This window comes from Acanthaster planci, linkage group LG07 (assembly GCF_054643075.1).
Source record: "Acanthaster planci isolate LZ-2023a linkage group LG07, COTS_SCS, whole genome shotgun sequence".
NCBI lineage: Eukaryota > Metazoa > Echinodermata > Asteroidea > Valvatida > Acanthasteridae > Acanthaster > Acanthaster planci.
Window position 1 is genome coordinate 6,057,155 of NC_141783.1, and position 19,018 is coordinate 6,076,172.

General features: G+C 40.3%; 1 protein-coding gene across 2 annotated transcripts; it reads left to right on the forward strand.

Annotated features, from left to right (window-relative positions):
• Nucleotides 1–410: 410 nt before the first annotated feature.
• On the forward strand, nucleotides 411–18,916 carry LOC110978556 (cytosolic endo-beta-N-acetylglucosaminidase-like). 2 transcript variants are annotated; one of them, XM_022233647.2, is made up of 13 exons: nucleotides 411–618; nucleotides 2,437–2,632; nucleotides 6,444–6,592; nucleotides 7,683–7,837; nucleotides 8,382–8,530; nucleotides 9,741–9,906; nucleotides 10,226–10,329; nucleotides 11,100–11,208; nucleotides 12,008–12,201; nucleotides 13,688–13,824; nucleotides 15,309–15,513; nucleotides 16,707–16,833; nucleotides 17,333–18,916. In XM_022233647.2, the coding sequence occupies exons 1-13, from the start codon at nucleotides 540–542 to the stop codon at nucleotides 17,735–17,737; spliced, it is 2,175 nt and encodes a 724-aa protein (XP_022089339.2). In that variant the 5' UTR covers nucleotides 411–539; the 3' UTR covers nucleotides 17,738–18,916. The 2 variants fall into 2 exon arrangements, with proteins under 2 accessions (XP_022089339.2, XP_022089337.2); XM_022233645.2 differs by lacking the exon at nucleotides 411–618 and adding an exon at nucleotides 797–936.
• The last annotated feature ends 102 nt before the right edge of the window (nucleotides 18,917–19,018 follow it).

Consider the following 19,018-nt stretch of genomic DNA (forward strand, 5'->3'; position numbering starts at 1 on the left):
ACTCAAACTTTTCCTACTTTGCAATGCAGTGAAGGCATCAATTTTCAAAAATTGCGGTGGGCCTCATGAAGGTTTTGAGGGGCGATTTTCTCTGGAGAGAAATATCTTCAGAAGTCTTCAGCCACTGAAAATTGAAAGGAAAATAAATGGTGAACAAGTGAAGTTAAATTTGATATGTGTCTTGAGCACCTGAGAAACTTGGGTTATTTATCACATGGCAGCTTATTTACTGCTTTTGGTCCGCAACCTGAAGTGCTACAGTACAGTAGGATGTTAATTTAATAGAGGGCGGTGTTGATACCTACATGTAGTGGGCGGATATCGATAACATACGTGTTTTTTATAGACCTCTCGTACCTGGACGAATTCGTTTCTTCTGCGAGCGAAGTCTGGCAGCAACCAGACTAAGTTAATTTCAAAGCAGATGCGCTGTATATGCGTGCACTGCACATTATCACGGCGTCCCTGGTGACACGGCCTTTTCTACCTCGGGGCTTCTGTGCCAGTAAAAATCCCCCAAGTAGATACAAATTATTACAATGGCATCTGATGATCTTCAAGCTATTGTTAAAGAATTCCAGACCAAAGTGAAAGTCGAAGAAAAGCCTTTAGAACTTGGTAAGAGCTAAATTAATATAATAACCAGGTCATTTATCCGTGATCTCGTCCGAGTAACTTGGACATGTTGGAGATCAGCAACTTGGAAAAGTGTGACGTCATTAGCGATTCGGGGGAACACAAGCCTTATCGCTAATGCTGCCATCTCGAGTAATTTTGCACAATGGTAATAAAAGGCATCATGGCAAGGAAAAAGGAGCAAACATTGCCCTTTTCCTATCCCACAATCAGTGACAATGCCTTTCTACATACAGCTGTGCAAAATCAGCCATGCGGTTATTAGCAATAAGGCTTATTATTGCCAAATTTTGTTACTTGGTAAATGTGTGCATTGTTAATTTGGCCCCACCTAATCTCCATAGATGGACTGCATGAGGGTTCCAGAAGCTTGCTGTGTGACATTTTACCCTCAGGCTCTTTCTTCTTCAACATTTTTTCAACCTTTTACAACCCAGTCTTCATACTGGCCTTACTGATTATGACTAGTGTGGTTCCCTGACCAAAGATTTCCTGATGCGCCTTGATAGAATCTTGACAGGAATAGTTGGAATCCTTAGGTCTGGTAATGGTATCCAGAGTAATATTGAGCGTGCATTACGCAGCGTCTGTTTTGGTGATGTGATGTGAGAGTGAAACCAAAAGCTCTGATTTTTGAAAAAAAAATTGGGTTACACAGTCCAAAGACCATCTAGGGCTGCAGTTTAATATATGTAGTCTATAGGGATCAACCGATGTAGGTTTTAACCGCCAATCCGACATCTGATGTTTTAATCGGAACATTGGCCAATGTCCGATCTAATCCAATGTTTTTACCGACAATAACTGAAATGTTACCTTAACAAGATGAAGGCCTACTAACAACACAAAACCAGTGTACTCCCTTAAAATGTCGATTTACACATTACTGATAATAGGATTAGGTTTTGCCTTCAGGCTTTACAATTACTGTTGAGAGAATAAATCATGTAAAATGTGTACACCGATTGCCGCTGCGTATGACGTAGATGTAACCGATTACACAAACCCGGCCCACGTGGTACATGCAGAATACACACAGCTCCTCGGGCTAAATCCTGGGCTACATGTACCTTTCGACTGGTCACATAGCACCTTGTGCGCGATGCCCCACACGGTGTAGTTCCCGGGCTGTTTTAATGGCTGTCAATGTACATGTACACATGCAGACTGACTGCTCCATGGGGCCGCTGCCTGTGCATTGAGTTGTTGTGTTTAATTTTTTTTATGCTTGAACATTTTGAAATGCAAAATGGTGCACCCTCAAGCGATTAAAAAGGAATGATCGTGTGGTCAAACAGGAAAATCCCAGGCCTGGCTGGCCCTGGCTAAGCAAAGCAAGCACAGGGCTGTGCGCTTCGTGCCGCGGTGTGCACCAAATGGAAGAATTATCGCCAAAAAATACACAGTTTTGGTGGTTTATGTTTTATTTATCAGTAGAATAGATAATTTTACATTTAAAAAATGGAATCTCAGCAAACTAATGATTTTTAGCAGAAATTTATTCTTGGATAAACACGTATGGAAATAATCACTTATAATGTCTCCAATAGCAACCACCGGGGAAATTAGGGTAACGTCTATGTGTACGTCTATGTGTGGCAAAGACTCAGGAACTTTTGTTACCTGGAAATATGAATAACTCGAATTTTTTAGCCATTCCCCTGAGGTTTGAGTTCTCTAGAGTTTACTGTACTCATGTTTGCAAGTGCAGACTGCCAGACATCGAAATTGTGATAAAAGTTCCATGTTACTACAGCATTCTATCCAAATGGATAATGTTCATCTTTTCATTCAACTCAGAAGGGAAGTATGAACCTGTTACATCAGAGCCAATATGTCAACCACTGAAAACCATGGAGGATGTCCTCTCTTGGAAACCAGAAGGTGATGAATTCAACATCCCTATCGCTAAATTGGCTGCAAGGGTGGAGCCCAGGGAAGCCCGCCCTCGGACGCTTGTGTGTCATGACATGATGGGAGGTTATATAGATGACAGGTCAGTGGAATTCAAATCACTTGCTATTTTCACAGACACTGTTTGAATCTTTTGAATAGGATGATTGCAAAATTTCATCTGAAACAAATGGCAGGAAACAAAAAAATTAAATTACCCTTGGCAGTTAAATTTTAAGGTACATGTATATCATCATAGTCACGTTTCACCATCTTGACCCAATTTAAAATTAGCTCTGAATGAAGAGGCAGTTCAGAGGAGTCAGCATTAGCACCTTTTAAAATTATGACTTTTTGGGGAGGCAGATAACAGTCCCCAGTTGTAATGTGTATCACATTGAACTGCCAAGAACTAGAACTATGAAGCAGAGTGTTGATTAACCACTTCCTGACGGGCGACCCATTTTCGAGGAGCTGGGCTTAATACACGAAGACGGGGAGCCGGTTTCCGGACAAAAGATTTGGGCTTTGTAACAAAAGACCATGCAAAAGACTGGCGCAAAAGACTGAGCTGCTGGGTATTACTGACATTTTTCACTCTCAATAATGGATATAATCCAGCGTTGTTTTGAAACCTTATACCAGGATTTGGTGCATTTAGAGTTAGCGGATTACCACAGTGATGAGCCACACAGCACCACTGCATGCTAATCTGGCCTGATTGAAAACAGGGCAGTAGCGCACTGTGGCACGTTCATGAACAAAAGAAGGTTTCATAACACTTCACAATCTGGGCTCTTTTTTACAAGGCTGCAGACCTGGCTAAAATACTCGGGCGTCAGTGGAGGTCACTTGTCAGCTTGAGTAGTGCCCCAAGATTACATGTTGGTATAACCGTCCGTTAAATGATATGATGAATTGTTGAAGAATTTTGAAAATGGAAATCTCGAAAAATGACCCGGCATTATCCACTGCATTTTTTCAAAGCACCCGGCAGCAAGTGGTTAAAGTTAGACATTGTCACATTGATACATCAGCAGTCCACGTTTGGTCAGTTACCATTTGTCAACTATTAGTAAATTTTGTTTGGGTAAGCAGAATATATGCATAGGTTACCAGGCAAAATTGAATGTTGTCATTGATGACACTTGGCCTAAGGTGCAGACAGCGACTAGTTGACTCAGTGATGATGTGGTGTGACAAAAGCACCATCCTGAACTTCACCACATTGACTTATAGGCATTGCGTGTGTTTCACCATCATTAGGTTAAATTGTAGGTGCAATGAATTTTTGTTAGACACAAATTTCCTTCAATTTTGTATTCTTCTCCAGCTTATGAAAAGTCTTTTCCAGTGGTATTTGGTTAAATGCATTGAAAAGTGCACTTAAAATAATAAAAATCATTGATGCTTTCCTGGATAACTGAGGGCGTTGTGGCAGTGAAGTCATCTAGGGAAGACATAGTTCAGTGCATAGGCTTTTCTGTTTGAATTGTGACCCAGAATTGACTTACTGAAAATTTTTCTGAGAAAGGGATACACTTGCTTATTGCTATGCACATAAACAACAATGAATCAGCAAAGAAGAGAAAACTGAGTCCAGCAAATTCTACAAAAATGGAGGACTTTTGTAACATCAAGGCTTCTTTCTGGAATGACTGCACAGTTTTTCTTATTAATACGGAAATACTTATTAGCATAAAAACTGAAAAGGTGAAATGCCCTTTGAAATAGTGAAACAGAAGTTGAAATAAGGATAACTAAGACATAGGGATGTGATTTTTCTGATTTTTTTCCCCGGAATTTCGGTTTTTTGGGCCTCAAAAGTCGACCCTCATGAATCGCATGAATCCATTGAGAAAATGGGAGGGGGGTACAATATGCTAATTAAATATTCATATCGCATTCGCATGCATGCTAAATAATGAATGGGAAAATGAACTCACTTGTAATTGTGTATGCAGTTTACTCTGTCTTTTTGAGGGTCAGACTATTTTTCAAATGGCATTTCACCTCGTACATCTGGGTGATATTAAGAGTATACTTGTATACATGTACATTGTACATGTGTGTACTGTGCATTCCTCACACATCCTTGTGCTTGAGAACGAGGTTTTACAAGGCTGGTATTTCGCGTGCATTTTACATGAACAAAAAGTGAAACCTGGCACTCGCATTGGGCCAAGCTGCATTGTACGTACGCACGGTGTATATCATACACACACTTATGACTACACACTCACACGTGAGAACACACATAGCGAAATTTGTATCCTTGTGGAGACATGGCTTTGTTTTCCAGTAGTAATTCGGTCACGTGTGAAACAAGGTTTTCAAAATTTCAATATGAATCACTCTCCTGGACTAAAATAATGACAGAATGTCCCTTATATGAAACACTTCAATTTGCGACATTAAACACATTAAAAATTTCTCCTTTTCAGCAATTTCCAAATATCAATTTCGTGAAATCCTTGTGGAGACCTATACATGTCTAGAAATTCCTTGTGGAGACCTATTCAACTCATTCTCCTTGGTCTCCACAAGGCACCCTATTTCAGCACAGTGGCATGCTCCAATGGCTGCAGGCTGTTCCCATAGAGACACGTTCTCCATGTCAGTGTGTGTGTCGGTGTGTGTAGTACAGTTTACATTGTGGTGTGCGTAAATCCACGTTGTATTCTGGGCTCGATACGAGCACCATACTACTGGGCTTTATGTAGTCTAGTTCCTACAGATGTTGAATATGGTATCAGTAACGTAATTCACTTGTTTGAGGATCAGACTAAAATAATCCCTCAATGATCCGCACACATCTGCATTCTCTTGTGGCCGGATGTCACCTTAAGGTAATCTTAACAAGAGTAGTCCGAATTATCGGGAATGGTATCCAAAGCAACATAAACATACATGACACGAATACACTGCGTCTGTTTTTGTCACATGATGTATGGCCACAAGAGAATGCAGATGTGGAGGTGAGGATGGTAGAAAAAACCAATTTGCCAATAATATAGATTAAATGCTACAAAATACACCAGTTCGATGTAGGTAGAACTTCAATATAAGGGTCTTTAGAGGAAGATTTGCTTTTGCAAGCACAAACTGGCACAGGTGTTTTATCTGGTACGATCACCTGACATTTGCAGGGCACTTTTCAAAATGCCATAGCATACGGAACCATAAAAAAGATGGACCCAGAAAGGCCTACGGAGAAGTACCTTACTGTTTAGGAAGTAATCAAATACGCGGCCAGCGGAAAAAAAGCCCTCATATCGGACGTCAAACTCTCCAAGCATATAAAGTACTGTATCCTAGGATCACATGAAGTAAGTGTTCTGACTTGTTACCAGTGCTCTCGAGACATAATTTTCAATGTCACAAGTGCCTTTGAGACAGAAATAAACACTAAAAGAGTGAATGAAACAATGAGCGGTGTATTATTAATTAAGTCCTGCTTTGTTTTAGGGGAACACATTATGTGCAAGTAAAAATGACTTCAAAAAGTTCACATTTTTCTTGAGATTGAAATGCTTCAACAAAATGAAATTAGAAATGTTAATGTTTGATTTATCCACAATTGCTAAAATTACAATACAAAGTTAACTTCATAGGGGGCACTAATTTCAAAATCTTTTTGCTTAAAACATGCCCCAGAGAGGCTTAGAATGCACCTCAGAGCGTCTAGATTAAAAGATTTTCCAGGTCCCTTAAGCGGGCCCCAGACCCAACACTGTACTGTCTTCACATTCAAAGTTTCATTGTTTCCTCCAATCCTCCAATCACATCCCTGGACAGAAAGGTAAAGTGATGAACAATCATGTGTCACCACCTTGACCTGATGGTGATACTTGATGACAGCACCCAAGCACTATTCACCAACCTAGTCTTTTCTACCTTATTTTGTTTGGCAGGTTTGTGCAAGGTGTCCCCAAGACCGATTGTTACCGTTTTTATCACTGGCAGTATCTGGATATGTTCATGTATTTCAGTCATTATTTTGTGACTGTTCCCCCACCGGGCTGGACCAATGCAGCTCATAAGAATGGAGTTCCCATGCTAGGTAAATAATCAGACAGTTATTTTCATATATTAAGAGAACTGTCAATTTAGGCACTTCCATTTAGCATTAAAAATACATTGTTTTTAACATCTATTTTTTTCCTTGATGTTAACATTACAGCCTTTTATTGCTGTTTTTCCAAGCTTTCGCACTGGACTTTTTTTGGGCAAACTTACCAAGATGATGGGTACTTTTCCCATTTTAAGTCCAGTGCAGACGTCCCCAGAAGACTTCCTCTCAGTTACTTTTCCCGAGCTGCGCGGAAATTTTACTGGCCAACTTCTGGCCAAGAAGAATTCCCAAGACACTTTTCCCAAGACAGAAAGTCCAGTGCGGACAGTGCGAGTCGGTGAAAACGGCTCAGGGAAGCGTATATCCGGTTTACTGGCAAGGTCAGGCTCACACGAACCCCGTGCATGTGTGTTGCGAGCGTCCACATGACGTACATACACGTACACACCGCGGGGCTTAATTCTGGTTGCCCTGCAGCGAATTTGTGTTCTCGAGTCTCTCGAATGATGGCAGATGTTATTACTGAAATAATCGGAAGTTAAATTGGGGCCACCAATGGATCATTTGAAGAACTGTCACGACTGGAAATTTGTAAAAGGTGTGCTTGTGGTTGGGTCCAAGGTTGAACACGAAAGGTCACGCAAAGTGCCCTCAAGTGGCATTATAACATGTATAGTGACAGCTCGGTTACTTTTCCCACGCGTCTCGGTAAAAATCCCTGCTTTGAAAGTCCAAGTGCGGACGGTGGTAAAATTTGCCCATTTTTCATTTTCCCATCGGCTCGGTAAAATCCTCGGAAAATAAAGTCCATTGTAGACAGGGTTTTAGTCTATTTGTAAGCATTTGGAAACAATATTAGTCATAATGTGACCTTGTCATTGGAATCTGCCATTTTGGAATGTGGCATAGCATATGTGCACATATACACATAGTGAACATTGAAATGACCAGTAAAGATTTATTACAACAGTTTGCATGTAATACTGCTCTAATTGGGACATCGGAATTCAAACCACAATGTATATCTCCAGTACAGTCAAGTGTGGTATTACTTTACTCATGATTGTTTGCTACTCAGGCACGGTGATCACAGAATGGACGGATGGTTTCCAGCGATGTGAGCAGGCATTTGCCTCAGAGGCTTCCTACAAGGCCCTTGCAGACAAACTGGTAGCCATTGCTAAATACTACAAGTTTGACGGATGGTTGATCAACATTGAAAACAAGATTTTGGTTCGTATGTTTTTTTCATTTGACTTTGACATTTACGAATGGCTTTAAAAAAATGACAAGGGTATTAAAACCAGAAGAACCACTTCCTAAAATGAACTAACTGAATGACAACCACCTTTTTGCACAATTCCTCCGGAGACAAATCAACTTTGAAATTGCAGAGTTAATTGATTTTTACATCTTTATATCTATAGTAGCACTGTTTTTGCATTTTCTACATTTCGGAAACACATTTTTAGTCACAATTTTAAAACCAGGAGATTAAATACCAAATATTACAGTAAGAAAATTATAATTACAGTTTATTATTATGGCTTGTTTACTTTGACGTCCATATTCTAAAGCATTTACCCTTCCATACCACAGTGCAGTTTACCTTTTTAAATGATCTTAGATAATTACTTTTCTACTTCTGGTAAACTTTGCTATAATTATATGTACATGTACATGTAAGTCTTTGTGGCCTGTTGACAGTTATGGGGACTCATAGCAGATTAAAAGAAGGTGACTTCAGTGTGGATAAATTTGTTCCTTTTCTCATCAGCCGCAACATATGCCTCAGCTGGTGGAGTTTATGCGATACCTTCCAACCAAGATGCATGAACAAGTGCCAGGGTCAAAGGTCATTTGGTACGACAGCGTCATCACAGATGGATCATTGCGATGGCAGGACATGTTGAATGACCTCAACAGGTTAGGAGCAGCATCTTGGAATTCATGTAGGAAATGACAGACAATATCATCTAGACTACATTGCCTGACACATCGTAGCATTCAGCATTATAGAATTGTTGCTTTGTATATGAAGATTTCAAGTTTCTCTTCTGGAAAAAGTAGCATATACATGTACAAAAAGTTATACAGAATTTTTAGTCGGTATTTTATACATTAACCTCTTACTGCCGGGGAATCCCATTTCGAGCACCATGGGTTTATACGAAGAGCCGGAATGCCTCAAATGGGACAAAAGAGCTGGTCCGTGTAACAAAAGGCCCTATTCGGAACAAAAGAACTTCTGCTGGGAATCGCCATCATTTTTCGGCTTGCATTTTTTTTTAAGGTAATCCGTCACTGCTTTTAAACAGTATACCACTGTTTTGGACATAGCGCACCCGCGGATTAGCACGGCGGACGAAAGTGCTCCTAGGTCCCATTGATGAGCGACATAGCACCGCTGCATGCAAATCCGGCCGCGCTAAAAAAGACGCCACTCGCATTCACTGGGGACAAAGGAAATTACGCAACACCTCACAATTCTGGGCTCTCTTTACAGGGCAGCAGGCCTGACTGAAATATTCAGGAGTCAATGAAGGTTACCTGTCAGCTTAGAGTAGTTCCTTCGTGTGGGTGTAAACGTCCATCAAATGAAATGATGAATTTTTAAAGAATTCTGAAAACTGAAAATCTTTAAAATCTCCCGTATGTATGCACTGCATTTTTAAAAGCACCCGGTAGCATGTGGTTAACAAAGAAGACGGGAATATACATGCAGTTTCTGCATAAAAGTTGCAGCATGAAAATACCATAAAATGGGGACAGTCCAAGTTTTGTGAAGTTCGTTAATTCTAAACTCAAGATCTTTCTATCAACTTTGTCAGTATCTTCTATAATCTCACACACATTTGGCACATTGCACCATCAACAGTTTTTAAATTGAAACATTTGCAAATCCACCCACGTTGCAGGTAGCATAATGACATCGTAGATAAAAGTAGTAACCTTGCTTTTTCGTGGTGAATGTAGCTTACAACAGATGACCAGGGGTAATTTTGTGCTCCAACTTTGACTTTGATTTCAGGGAAAAATTGTCGCACATGTTTGAAAAACTAATAATTTTGGTATATTGCAAAGATTTTTAAAGTTTTGAAAACAATAATTCTGTTCTCCTGATTTCATTTACTAGGGTTTTCTTTGATGCTTGTGATGGAATCTTTCTTAACTATACTTGGAATGCTGCCAAGTTGGCAAGCAGTGTTACAGCGGCAGGAGACCGGCAGTATGATGTATTTGTGGGTGTGGATGTCTTTGGCCGCAACTGCTTTGGAGGGGGCGGGTTTAATACAAACAAGGTAGGCTGGACTGAAAATGAATACTGATATTTCATTGTCTTGTGGGCATTCTTATATTGCGTGAAACCTTTAACATTTCCATTTCAGTGCCTCATTTTGTAGTTGAGGACATTTCCACAACTAAAAGTACAAAAAACTGAGGGTTTAAGTTTATATACGGTAGTACAGAACTATCAATTTGTTTAAAGTGTTTTCTTAAAAACATTGTTTACGTAGACAGTTTCTTGTGTTATTTATTTATGTATTTATTTCTAACATGAAAAGGTTTGCTTTAAAGTGTAGTGAGAAATATGCCCTCTGTTGTGTTCTTTACAAATAGGCTATGTCTGTGATCCGACAGAACAACTTGTCGGCAGCCATTTTTGCTCCTGGCTGGGTGTTTGAAAAGCATGGAGCAGAAGACTTCAATGCCAACCAAACGAAGTAAGAATTTCACTGTGCGTAGTAACTCAACTTCTTTAAATTCACCTTTAGAGTTGTAGCGATACAATAACAATAGCAAACGTTCTCAGATTTGCGCCGTTAACTCTAAAAATATTGTTTTCCTTAGCTCAATTTTTAATAGATACTGCATTTGACATTAGCTTTGTGGAAGGTTTTAACATGTACATGCACATGTACACTGTATGTACGTGTCCAATTCTCTGCATAAAACAGGAAGAGACAGTAGTAAGGTTGATCAAAACACAGGAAATGTGAGGAAATCTTCAGGAAGTACATGTACTAAATTTAGGAAGGTTACAGTGATTGGAAAGGTTACAGTTGAAAGGAAGTAGTCTCGCAATAGCCTTGAACAACTGAAATTTAATTCAAAGATATTTTGTCCACCACCATTCTCTAAAACACAACGTTTTACCCTTTGAATTCATTGTGTCAATCTTAGTATCATTCAGTAGCAGCAATATAAGACATACTCTTTGCTTTACTTTTGTATATGTTATTATTGTCACAATGCAGATTGTTCCGGGGGGGGGGAGATTTAATATCTTCCCCTTTTTATAACTCCTTCCATAAACTTGCAGTTCTACAGTTGCCTTTGGCTGAAATCACATGGAGCTTTCATGAATGAAAAACAAATAAAAAGCAGTTGATTAAATATGCATGCATGAACAAGTTCTCTTATATGATTTGTCAGTTTTGAGGGATCTTATTGGTGGGTAACAATGTGCCCTCTCTCATCAATGGCTCAATAGGTTCTGGAGCCTGCTGGATGAATTTCTGCCCAGCCACGGTGTTGCTTCACTACCTTTCTTCACCAATTTCTGTCAGGGCTTTGGAGAAATGGGCTTCAGAAATGGTCAGGTGAGGAACAAAATGTAACAAATATAAAATTATTTATTTTTGTCACCGGGAACAGTTGGTCAGGATGAAGATATGTGTTTAGAATAGTTGGACTTTGTCTGCAGTTTATCAATTAATAAAATTAATAATCATGAGTTTATCAGTTATTAATTAAGTTAAAATTGAAGGGATAAACATTTTTTTAGATGCAAACACAATGCGTATACATGTAATCCATAGGATGCTATCCTGTACTGGTGCATGCCACCTTTTGAATAGTGGAATATATTCAACTGAGGCTTTCATTACAGGAGGCATAAATTTCCTTTCCTGATGTGCATCTTTAAATGTAATTAGATGGCCCAGTGGCTGTGAATTAGGGAAATATTTTCAGTGCCCTGCACTGGCACTCGTTGTAATCCTACAGGGCGTCTTCTTTAGATCATGCACAGATACAATGCCTTGTTCTGCTGCTGAGGTCTAGTAATATTTACACCATTGCTACACAGGTGCAGTTATTGCCTGCCGTACCATTGGCTGGCAAAAATGTGACTGTAGTACACAAAGTGTTAAAAATCTCACAGAGCCATTAAAACTTTAAATACATCCAACAAAACCCCCTTTAGCTAAAAGGGGGTGAAAAAATGTGCACTTTGATAAGAAAGCTGTTTTCAAGAATAAACTCTCTGCAAACTTTGGCAGTTCATAGAAATTGGCAGGCAGTGTTTGTAAATGAAAAGGGTCCATGTTTACCCATGTTCAGTTCGCACTGTCTGGCTTTTCACATATTAATATTGATTTTTCCCACACTGCCTGGCAGGCGGTGATGAACAAGGCATGGTGCAATCTGAGTGCACAGCAGGTTCAGCCAACCTATGACAACCACCAGTTTGATCACACCCAGGCCAGTAATGGAGGCCAGCGTATGACCCACAGCACAGAGGATGGGTACAGTGGAGGGGGCAGTTTGCTGCTGAGTGGAAACTTGAACAGAAAAACAGTGCACACCTTCAGGTAGGAATCAAAAAGGCAGTTTGTAGTCTACCGCAAAACCAACCAAATGTTTAAAAATTATACCTAAGATTTTCAAGATGTATTTTTGCGTTGGGGAGATGTTAATTATATATAACAGGTTTGCCCTTACCCAACGTATGTAATAAGCACTGTATGCTCAGTGCTTGTCCGAGAGCTTGCGAAAAAAACCTCACGCCAGCCGATCCCGGCAAGCTCGGTGGTCGAGTGGTTAAGACATCTGCACTAGTAAGCAGGAGGTCGTGGGTTCGAGTCCCACCCGAGTAAGCTTGTGAGGGTTTTTTTTCGCAAGCTCTCGGACAAGCACTGAGCATACAGTGCTTATTATATACGTTGGGTAAGGGCAAACCTGTTATATATAATTAACATCTCCCCAACGCAAAAATACATCTTGAAAATAGTTTGCGGTACCCGCTGCTTCATTTGACTCGGACCGGCCAGCCGATCCCGGCAAGCTCGGTGGTCGAGTGGTTAAGACATCTGCACTAGTAAGCAGGAGGTCGTGGGTTCGAGTCCCACCCGAGTAAGCTTGTGAGGTTTTTTTCGCAAGCTCTCGGACAAGCACTGAGCATACAGTGCTTATTATATACGTTGGGTAAGGGCAAACCTGTTATATATAATTAACATCTCCCCAACGCAAAAATACATCTTGAAAATAGTTTGCGGTACCCGCTGCTTCATTTGACTCGGACCGGCCAGCCGATCCCGGCAAGCTCGGTGGTCGAGTGGTTAAGACATCTGCACTAGTAAGCAGGAGGTCGTGGGTTCGAGTCCCACCCGAGTAAGCTTGTGAGGTTTTTTTCGCAAGCTCTCGGACAAGCACTGAGCATACAGTGCTTATTATATACGTTGGGTAAGCGCAAACCTTTTATATATAATTAACATCTCCCCAACGCAAAAATACATCTTGAAAATAGTTCGCGGTACCCGCTGCTTCATTTGACTCGGACCGGCCAGCCGATCCCGGCAAGCTCGGTGGTCGAGTGGTTAAGACATCTGCACTAGTAAGCAGGAGGTCGTGGGTTCGAGTCCCACCCGAGTAAGCTTGTGAGGTTTTTTTTTTCGCAAGCTCTCGGACAAGCACTGAGCATACAGTGCTTATTATATACGTTGGGTAAGGGCAAACCTGTTATATATATACCTAAGATCTGGTTCAGATTGGCATTCTGTAGTCATACTGAGCCAAATTGTTTACAAGTGGTTTCAGACGTAATTTGTGTAGGGAATGTAATTGCAAAAGGCCTCAATTGCATTGCACCAGGAAAGATATTTCATAGTTCTTTGCTGTCTCTTACGCTGTCTCCATCATTGTTGATATCTTTAACTTTTTGAAACATACGAGACAGCTCTATGGAATGTAAAAGAGCTGTCATCCCAAGTTGACAAGGGCATAAGGGTAAGTTTCTCACAGAGTTCAGAATTTGTTTTTACAGACTTGGATATTTTTGATTTTTTTGTTACTTTGCAGAGTGTTTTACACCAGCCTAACCGTATCCCACCCACTGCTTGTGTCCTATTCTGTCAAACCATCACAAGGTGTGGACTCTTGCATTTACCTGAGACTTAGCAGCAACAAGGAAAAGATTTTGCTGTGGACAACTGGAGGTATTGCTATCCATCATAAGTTCTGAGAGTCACTTCTAGTTTGGGTTATAGACTTACCTGATTAGACACCGTAACTGTGGTGGCATCACACTCACACGCACATTCTGCAGCTTGGGTGTGCATTTTGCAAATGACGCCCTATTTTCAGAGTATGCGTATCATACTTGTGCTCACATTTTCAAGGACTCGTACTCGAAGAAGCGTACATGTACTCAGTCTGCAAAATAATTGGAACCAAATTCTACTCAATCATTGAGGTACTTGTACTCGATTAACACTACTCGATTATAAAATCCTTTAACTTACTACAGCCATTAAAATACAATACAAGAAAATCAGGTCTGGCCCAACAAACAGATGATCTAATACTAGCATGTGGGAAACTGTGCATACAATGGCATAATATTCACTGTCTGTGGGCTTACCAGCCAATCACATATGCGAAACGCTGGGTATTCTGTTCTGTTTACTCTACAACACGAACCATCATCAGAAGAATTGCTATTACAGGAAGCAGCCAGTACACTTGGAAAAAGGGTGTGGTGACAGTGAATCGCATTACACATTTACACACACTGCAACGACGGATCACAGCACCACAAAAGGTGTCTTGGATCCAAGACTGGGGTATTCCTGGGAATGGTCTCTCAATTAACTTGGATGTTGCTAGCCTGGCGCCTAGACCTGAAAATTCTGACGACGTATCTAGCATATAGAAAAACATGGGCATAAGAATAAGAGTTTGGAAAGCAGACTTCACCATGCATGTTGTGCATGCAATACGGGTACGTGGCATAACCGATGGTGAGTGTATGCTATGTATGTGTGTACATTTTCATGTACTTCTAATATGTGCATGGCCACGTGTAAGCACATTTTGCCGCTGCTTTTCAAGGTTATTGTTGACTATCGGCTTTTGAAGAATCTATGAAGTTGAAACCTCTGGTGTCATATGAGTACATAGCTATCATACAATCATGTCATCTGTATTGACTGTTGAACAGTTTGGCTTCAAAGAGTACTGAGAATTTTTTCAAGTGGAATCAAATGCCACGGCGCAGCGAGTTTGTTTAGTTAATTAGAAGTACATGTACTCGTACTCGCACTCAGAGATACAAGTACTCATACTCAGAAGGACTAGTACTTGTACTTGAAAACCAGTACTCGGCAAAGTACTTGGACTTTTATGTACATGTACTCGGAAATCTAAGTACTCAGCTGTATTCTCTAATCGGAAAAAAGTACTCAAATACAACACTGCTGCACATTCCAACAGAAATTGGTCATGCTTGCTCAGCACACCGTAAGCCAAATATATAGGAACCTGTGCACATGGTGAATTCCCACTAAAGGGATCTTGTTTGCATGTAAAAACACACCATCCCTTGTTCCTACGTAGAGCAGATGTTCCTGCAAGTAGTTAATTTATCTATATCTACTGTGATTAACAACTGATGAAGTGCTAATGTTTGCCACTGCATCAGATTCCACTAAGGAGAGTCAGCTGCCCGTCAGTGCCTTTGGTCTTCATGAGTCGGAACTTCTAGATCCACGACTGCCCCAGCTGTCTGGCATCACTGACCAGTGCCGGGCATTTGGGCCACTTGTGGGCCGCAGCCACAAGGCCATGCAGGATGCAGCATTGGGGATGGACAGTCAGGGCACCACATCTGGTGGATGGAACACAAGGTAATTGATGGGATTCAAACCTGGAATCGTTGGACTGCATGTTTCAGGGGTTTATCGTCCCTGTGTGTTATGATTGATGTGATGCCGTTTGGTTTTCAAAACCATCTTTGCAGGAGTGTTCCCTTTTGAAAATGAGAATTATGCTTAGAGTGCTCTCTTTTGATGAATGTTATAAATCCCCACAGAATTCTCAGGATCTAGAAATCAAAGTTCTTCCTTGAATTAGTTATGTAGCCCTCGCTTCTCCCATTCATATCAGACCCTAGCAAAGTTTCTGTTACACTCAGGAAGGACCTGTACTGTGCTGGTCAATATAGGTGGAAAGTTACTTGGGAGAAAAATTATGAGTTAAGATGATAATTGACAGGTTGATAGCCCCTCCATCCAAACTAATTTTTATGACTTCTCAATAAATTAAACACTTGATCAAAACTCTTCACTTCTTGCGTGTATTGGCAACTTACCACCACAGACTAAAGTGAGTAAAGATAGAACCATCTGCAGTTTCTCCGGAGACAACTGTAAAATGTGTGCAAAAATTGAATGCAGCTACAGACATGGGCGTCAGCAGGATTTTTTTTGGGGGGGGAGGGAAGGCACTTTTTCCGGGGGTACAAAGTTCCAGCAGGGCAAACCATTCATCAACGACAAAAACTAATAACCACAAGTTGTAGAAGGGGATTAGTTTGGGATTTCTTCAAGCCAATTGGTGGTTGGATCCCCTTTTCATCTCTTTTACTTTTTTTCAGTTTTTATTCCCCCCATGAGTCCCATTGGTACCAGAATGGGGCACAAACATGTACATGTAGGTATTACCAATACAAGAGGGGGCATGAGAGATGCATCAGTGTTTGTATACAAGCCCAAGGAATACTGAAAATGGCCAATTTGCCTGTCTGTGTTTACATGTCCTGCTGCTTAAAATTGTCAAAGTGAAAAAGCATGAAATGTTGCAACACCAATGGTAAATGTGTCTTTCATTTGTCTATGCAAACAACACATAACTGAATGTGTACTGTATGCTAAAGGCGATGTGTGCTTAAGTGGTTGCTGTTTTAGCCTTTGTTTTACATGTGTATTGTATTGTATGCTGAATTCTGTTCTGTCTGAATATTTGATACATGTTAAGTTTTCAAAGAAAATATTAAGTGAGAGAGAGAATGTTTGCCAGTGAAATTGAACTTTCTATCCAGGCACTACCTGCTCCCTGAAAACACCTTCCCAGCAGACACCAAAGTGACGGAACTTGGAGTGATGTGTTTCCACAAAGCCGCTGATGGCAGCAAGATATCCTACAGTCTCAGGCTTGGTGAATTGAAGGTATTTAACAAACGTTCATAGTGATTGTTTGTGTATATGCCCTTGCTGGCTCCACACTGAGGGTGCAGTTTCCTTTGATGGAAAATTTGAGACCAAGTTGTGGGGGACAAATTGTCTCCATTACCAAAGTTATCCCCCGAATTAGTCAACTCATCTACAGTAGCAGTATGAAGAAAGAGGTTGTTGGATTGGAACAAAAGAGGTGAGGGGTTACACTAGGTGGTGATGGTCATGGCAGAATGTCATAGTTATGGCTACTTGCAAATGCTATCTGTGACAGTTTGACTGCTGAATTAACTGACTATTTCAATGTGGCTAGCAGTTTTTCATTTTCACTGTGTCACTCTTCTGTCATTTTACTTTGTAGCTATGCCCTTTTGTCCACCATGTCCATCTGTGTGTGGGTGTGTCATTGTATGTTCATCCTCATTGTGCATATTTCAAAGGCAGAATTGCCCCCTTAACATTCTGATTTGTATTTTCTAACAACTTCCTGCAGATTTGTGACCCGGCCATGTTGAGAGACCAGATGACACAGGTCACAGACCTAGAGTGCCTTGACCTGTCCTGGCATCCACCCCTCCCAATCTTCTCCAAGGGTGATGCCTTTTGGTCCCTCTGTGTTACACTGCGCTGGCGTTATGCCCCTGCAGCACTGCACTTTGACGTCTACTGCCAGGGAGTGCAGCGTGATCCGAACCAGTCCCGTGATGTCAAGGAGACAGATGTCGTCTTCATCGGCCGGGCACATGCTCGCACGTTCCGCATCTGCCACCTGCTGGTGTCAAAGGTCGTTGGGAGCCGACCTAAATCACTGGATTTGATTGTACAGCCAACCACAGCAGCTGGTTTTGTTGCTCCATTGGTTAGTGCAACAAGAATCAAGGTGACATATTCTGATTAAGGTTAGTGGTAGGCGCTGTCTGGATGGCCGTCTGTGTGTTGTAGCAGTCATAGTATATTTGCAATGAGGAATTGCAATTCTTAGAAATTTGCTTACAATGGCATTACTTTTTATGATATTTGAAGTCTGTTGTACCATACACTGTGAATGATCTGATACATTGTACATGCATTGCTTCAAACCACACATTACTTCTATTTTTCCAAGAATTTTTTTCTATTGTCTTTTAAGATTTGAGGTTTTTCTGTTTGAAATACTGGGATATACATATGAAGAATAACTATCTTTGGCTACATAGTATTTTGCAAGAGTCTGACTTCATAAGATATATTTGAAACAGAGTTGGATTTAATGTTATAAGGAAATGTAATTTAATTAATAGTTTCTACAAGATAAATGACCAAGAATATAAGAGGTTTTATTTTCTCATGCATTTCTGTTACCATCATTAAACACATTGGAATACTGCAAAGCATTCAAGTATTATTAGAACTGTAAAAATGTATTCATATTAACTTGGAAAGGTTTTATTTTGTCATATTTGTAAGTGGGTATATGGGAAGAAATTGTCAAAACTCAAGCTTTTAGACAAGACAATCCTCTTGCTTGAACAACTTAAAATCACTGAATATTTTTCCATGTGCAATCTAGGTGTATTGCAAATTCTGAACGCTATACATATTGGATTTGTTTGCATGTAACTCGAGTTTGGTCAACTATGGTTTGTATTTGAGAAGTAATCCTGAACAATAGTGTTGGTGTGATCAATAATAAATGATCACTTTGTGCCTTTGACATGTGTATTTGTAATGGATCTACACGGGGAAAAAAATTAACATCGTTTTGATCCTGTGATGTTGATATGAAGAAAAGTAGAAATGATCAAACAGTGCTGATACTTTGTGTGAGTGAAATGTGAAATGAATTTGCTGTCAAGAACCATTCATGGACAAGAATTTTGGCTGGAGTTTAAGTGTGTCTCACTTATTTGAACAGAAGAACAGTTGTTTCCTGTCTTGTCACAAAATTGCCAGGCGTTTGCCTGAAGTATGAATTCACTTTTTAGAATTTTAAATTGAAAAAAAATACTTCAAATTAGCTAATAGTCTTCATGCATGAATAGTGGAATTATTTTCTGTGGCTACAGGCTGAATAAAAATCTTGGAATGAGCATTTGAATTGAAGTCCTCTGGTTAATTTAAACAGGACATGACAGCAAACATTTCAAAAGTTTGAACACCAAAGAATTTTAAAAATCCAAATGACAGAAACAAAAATACA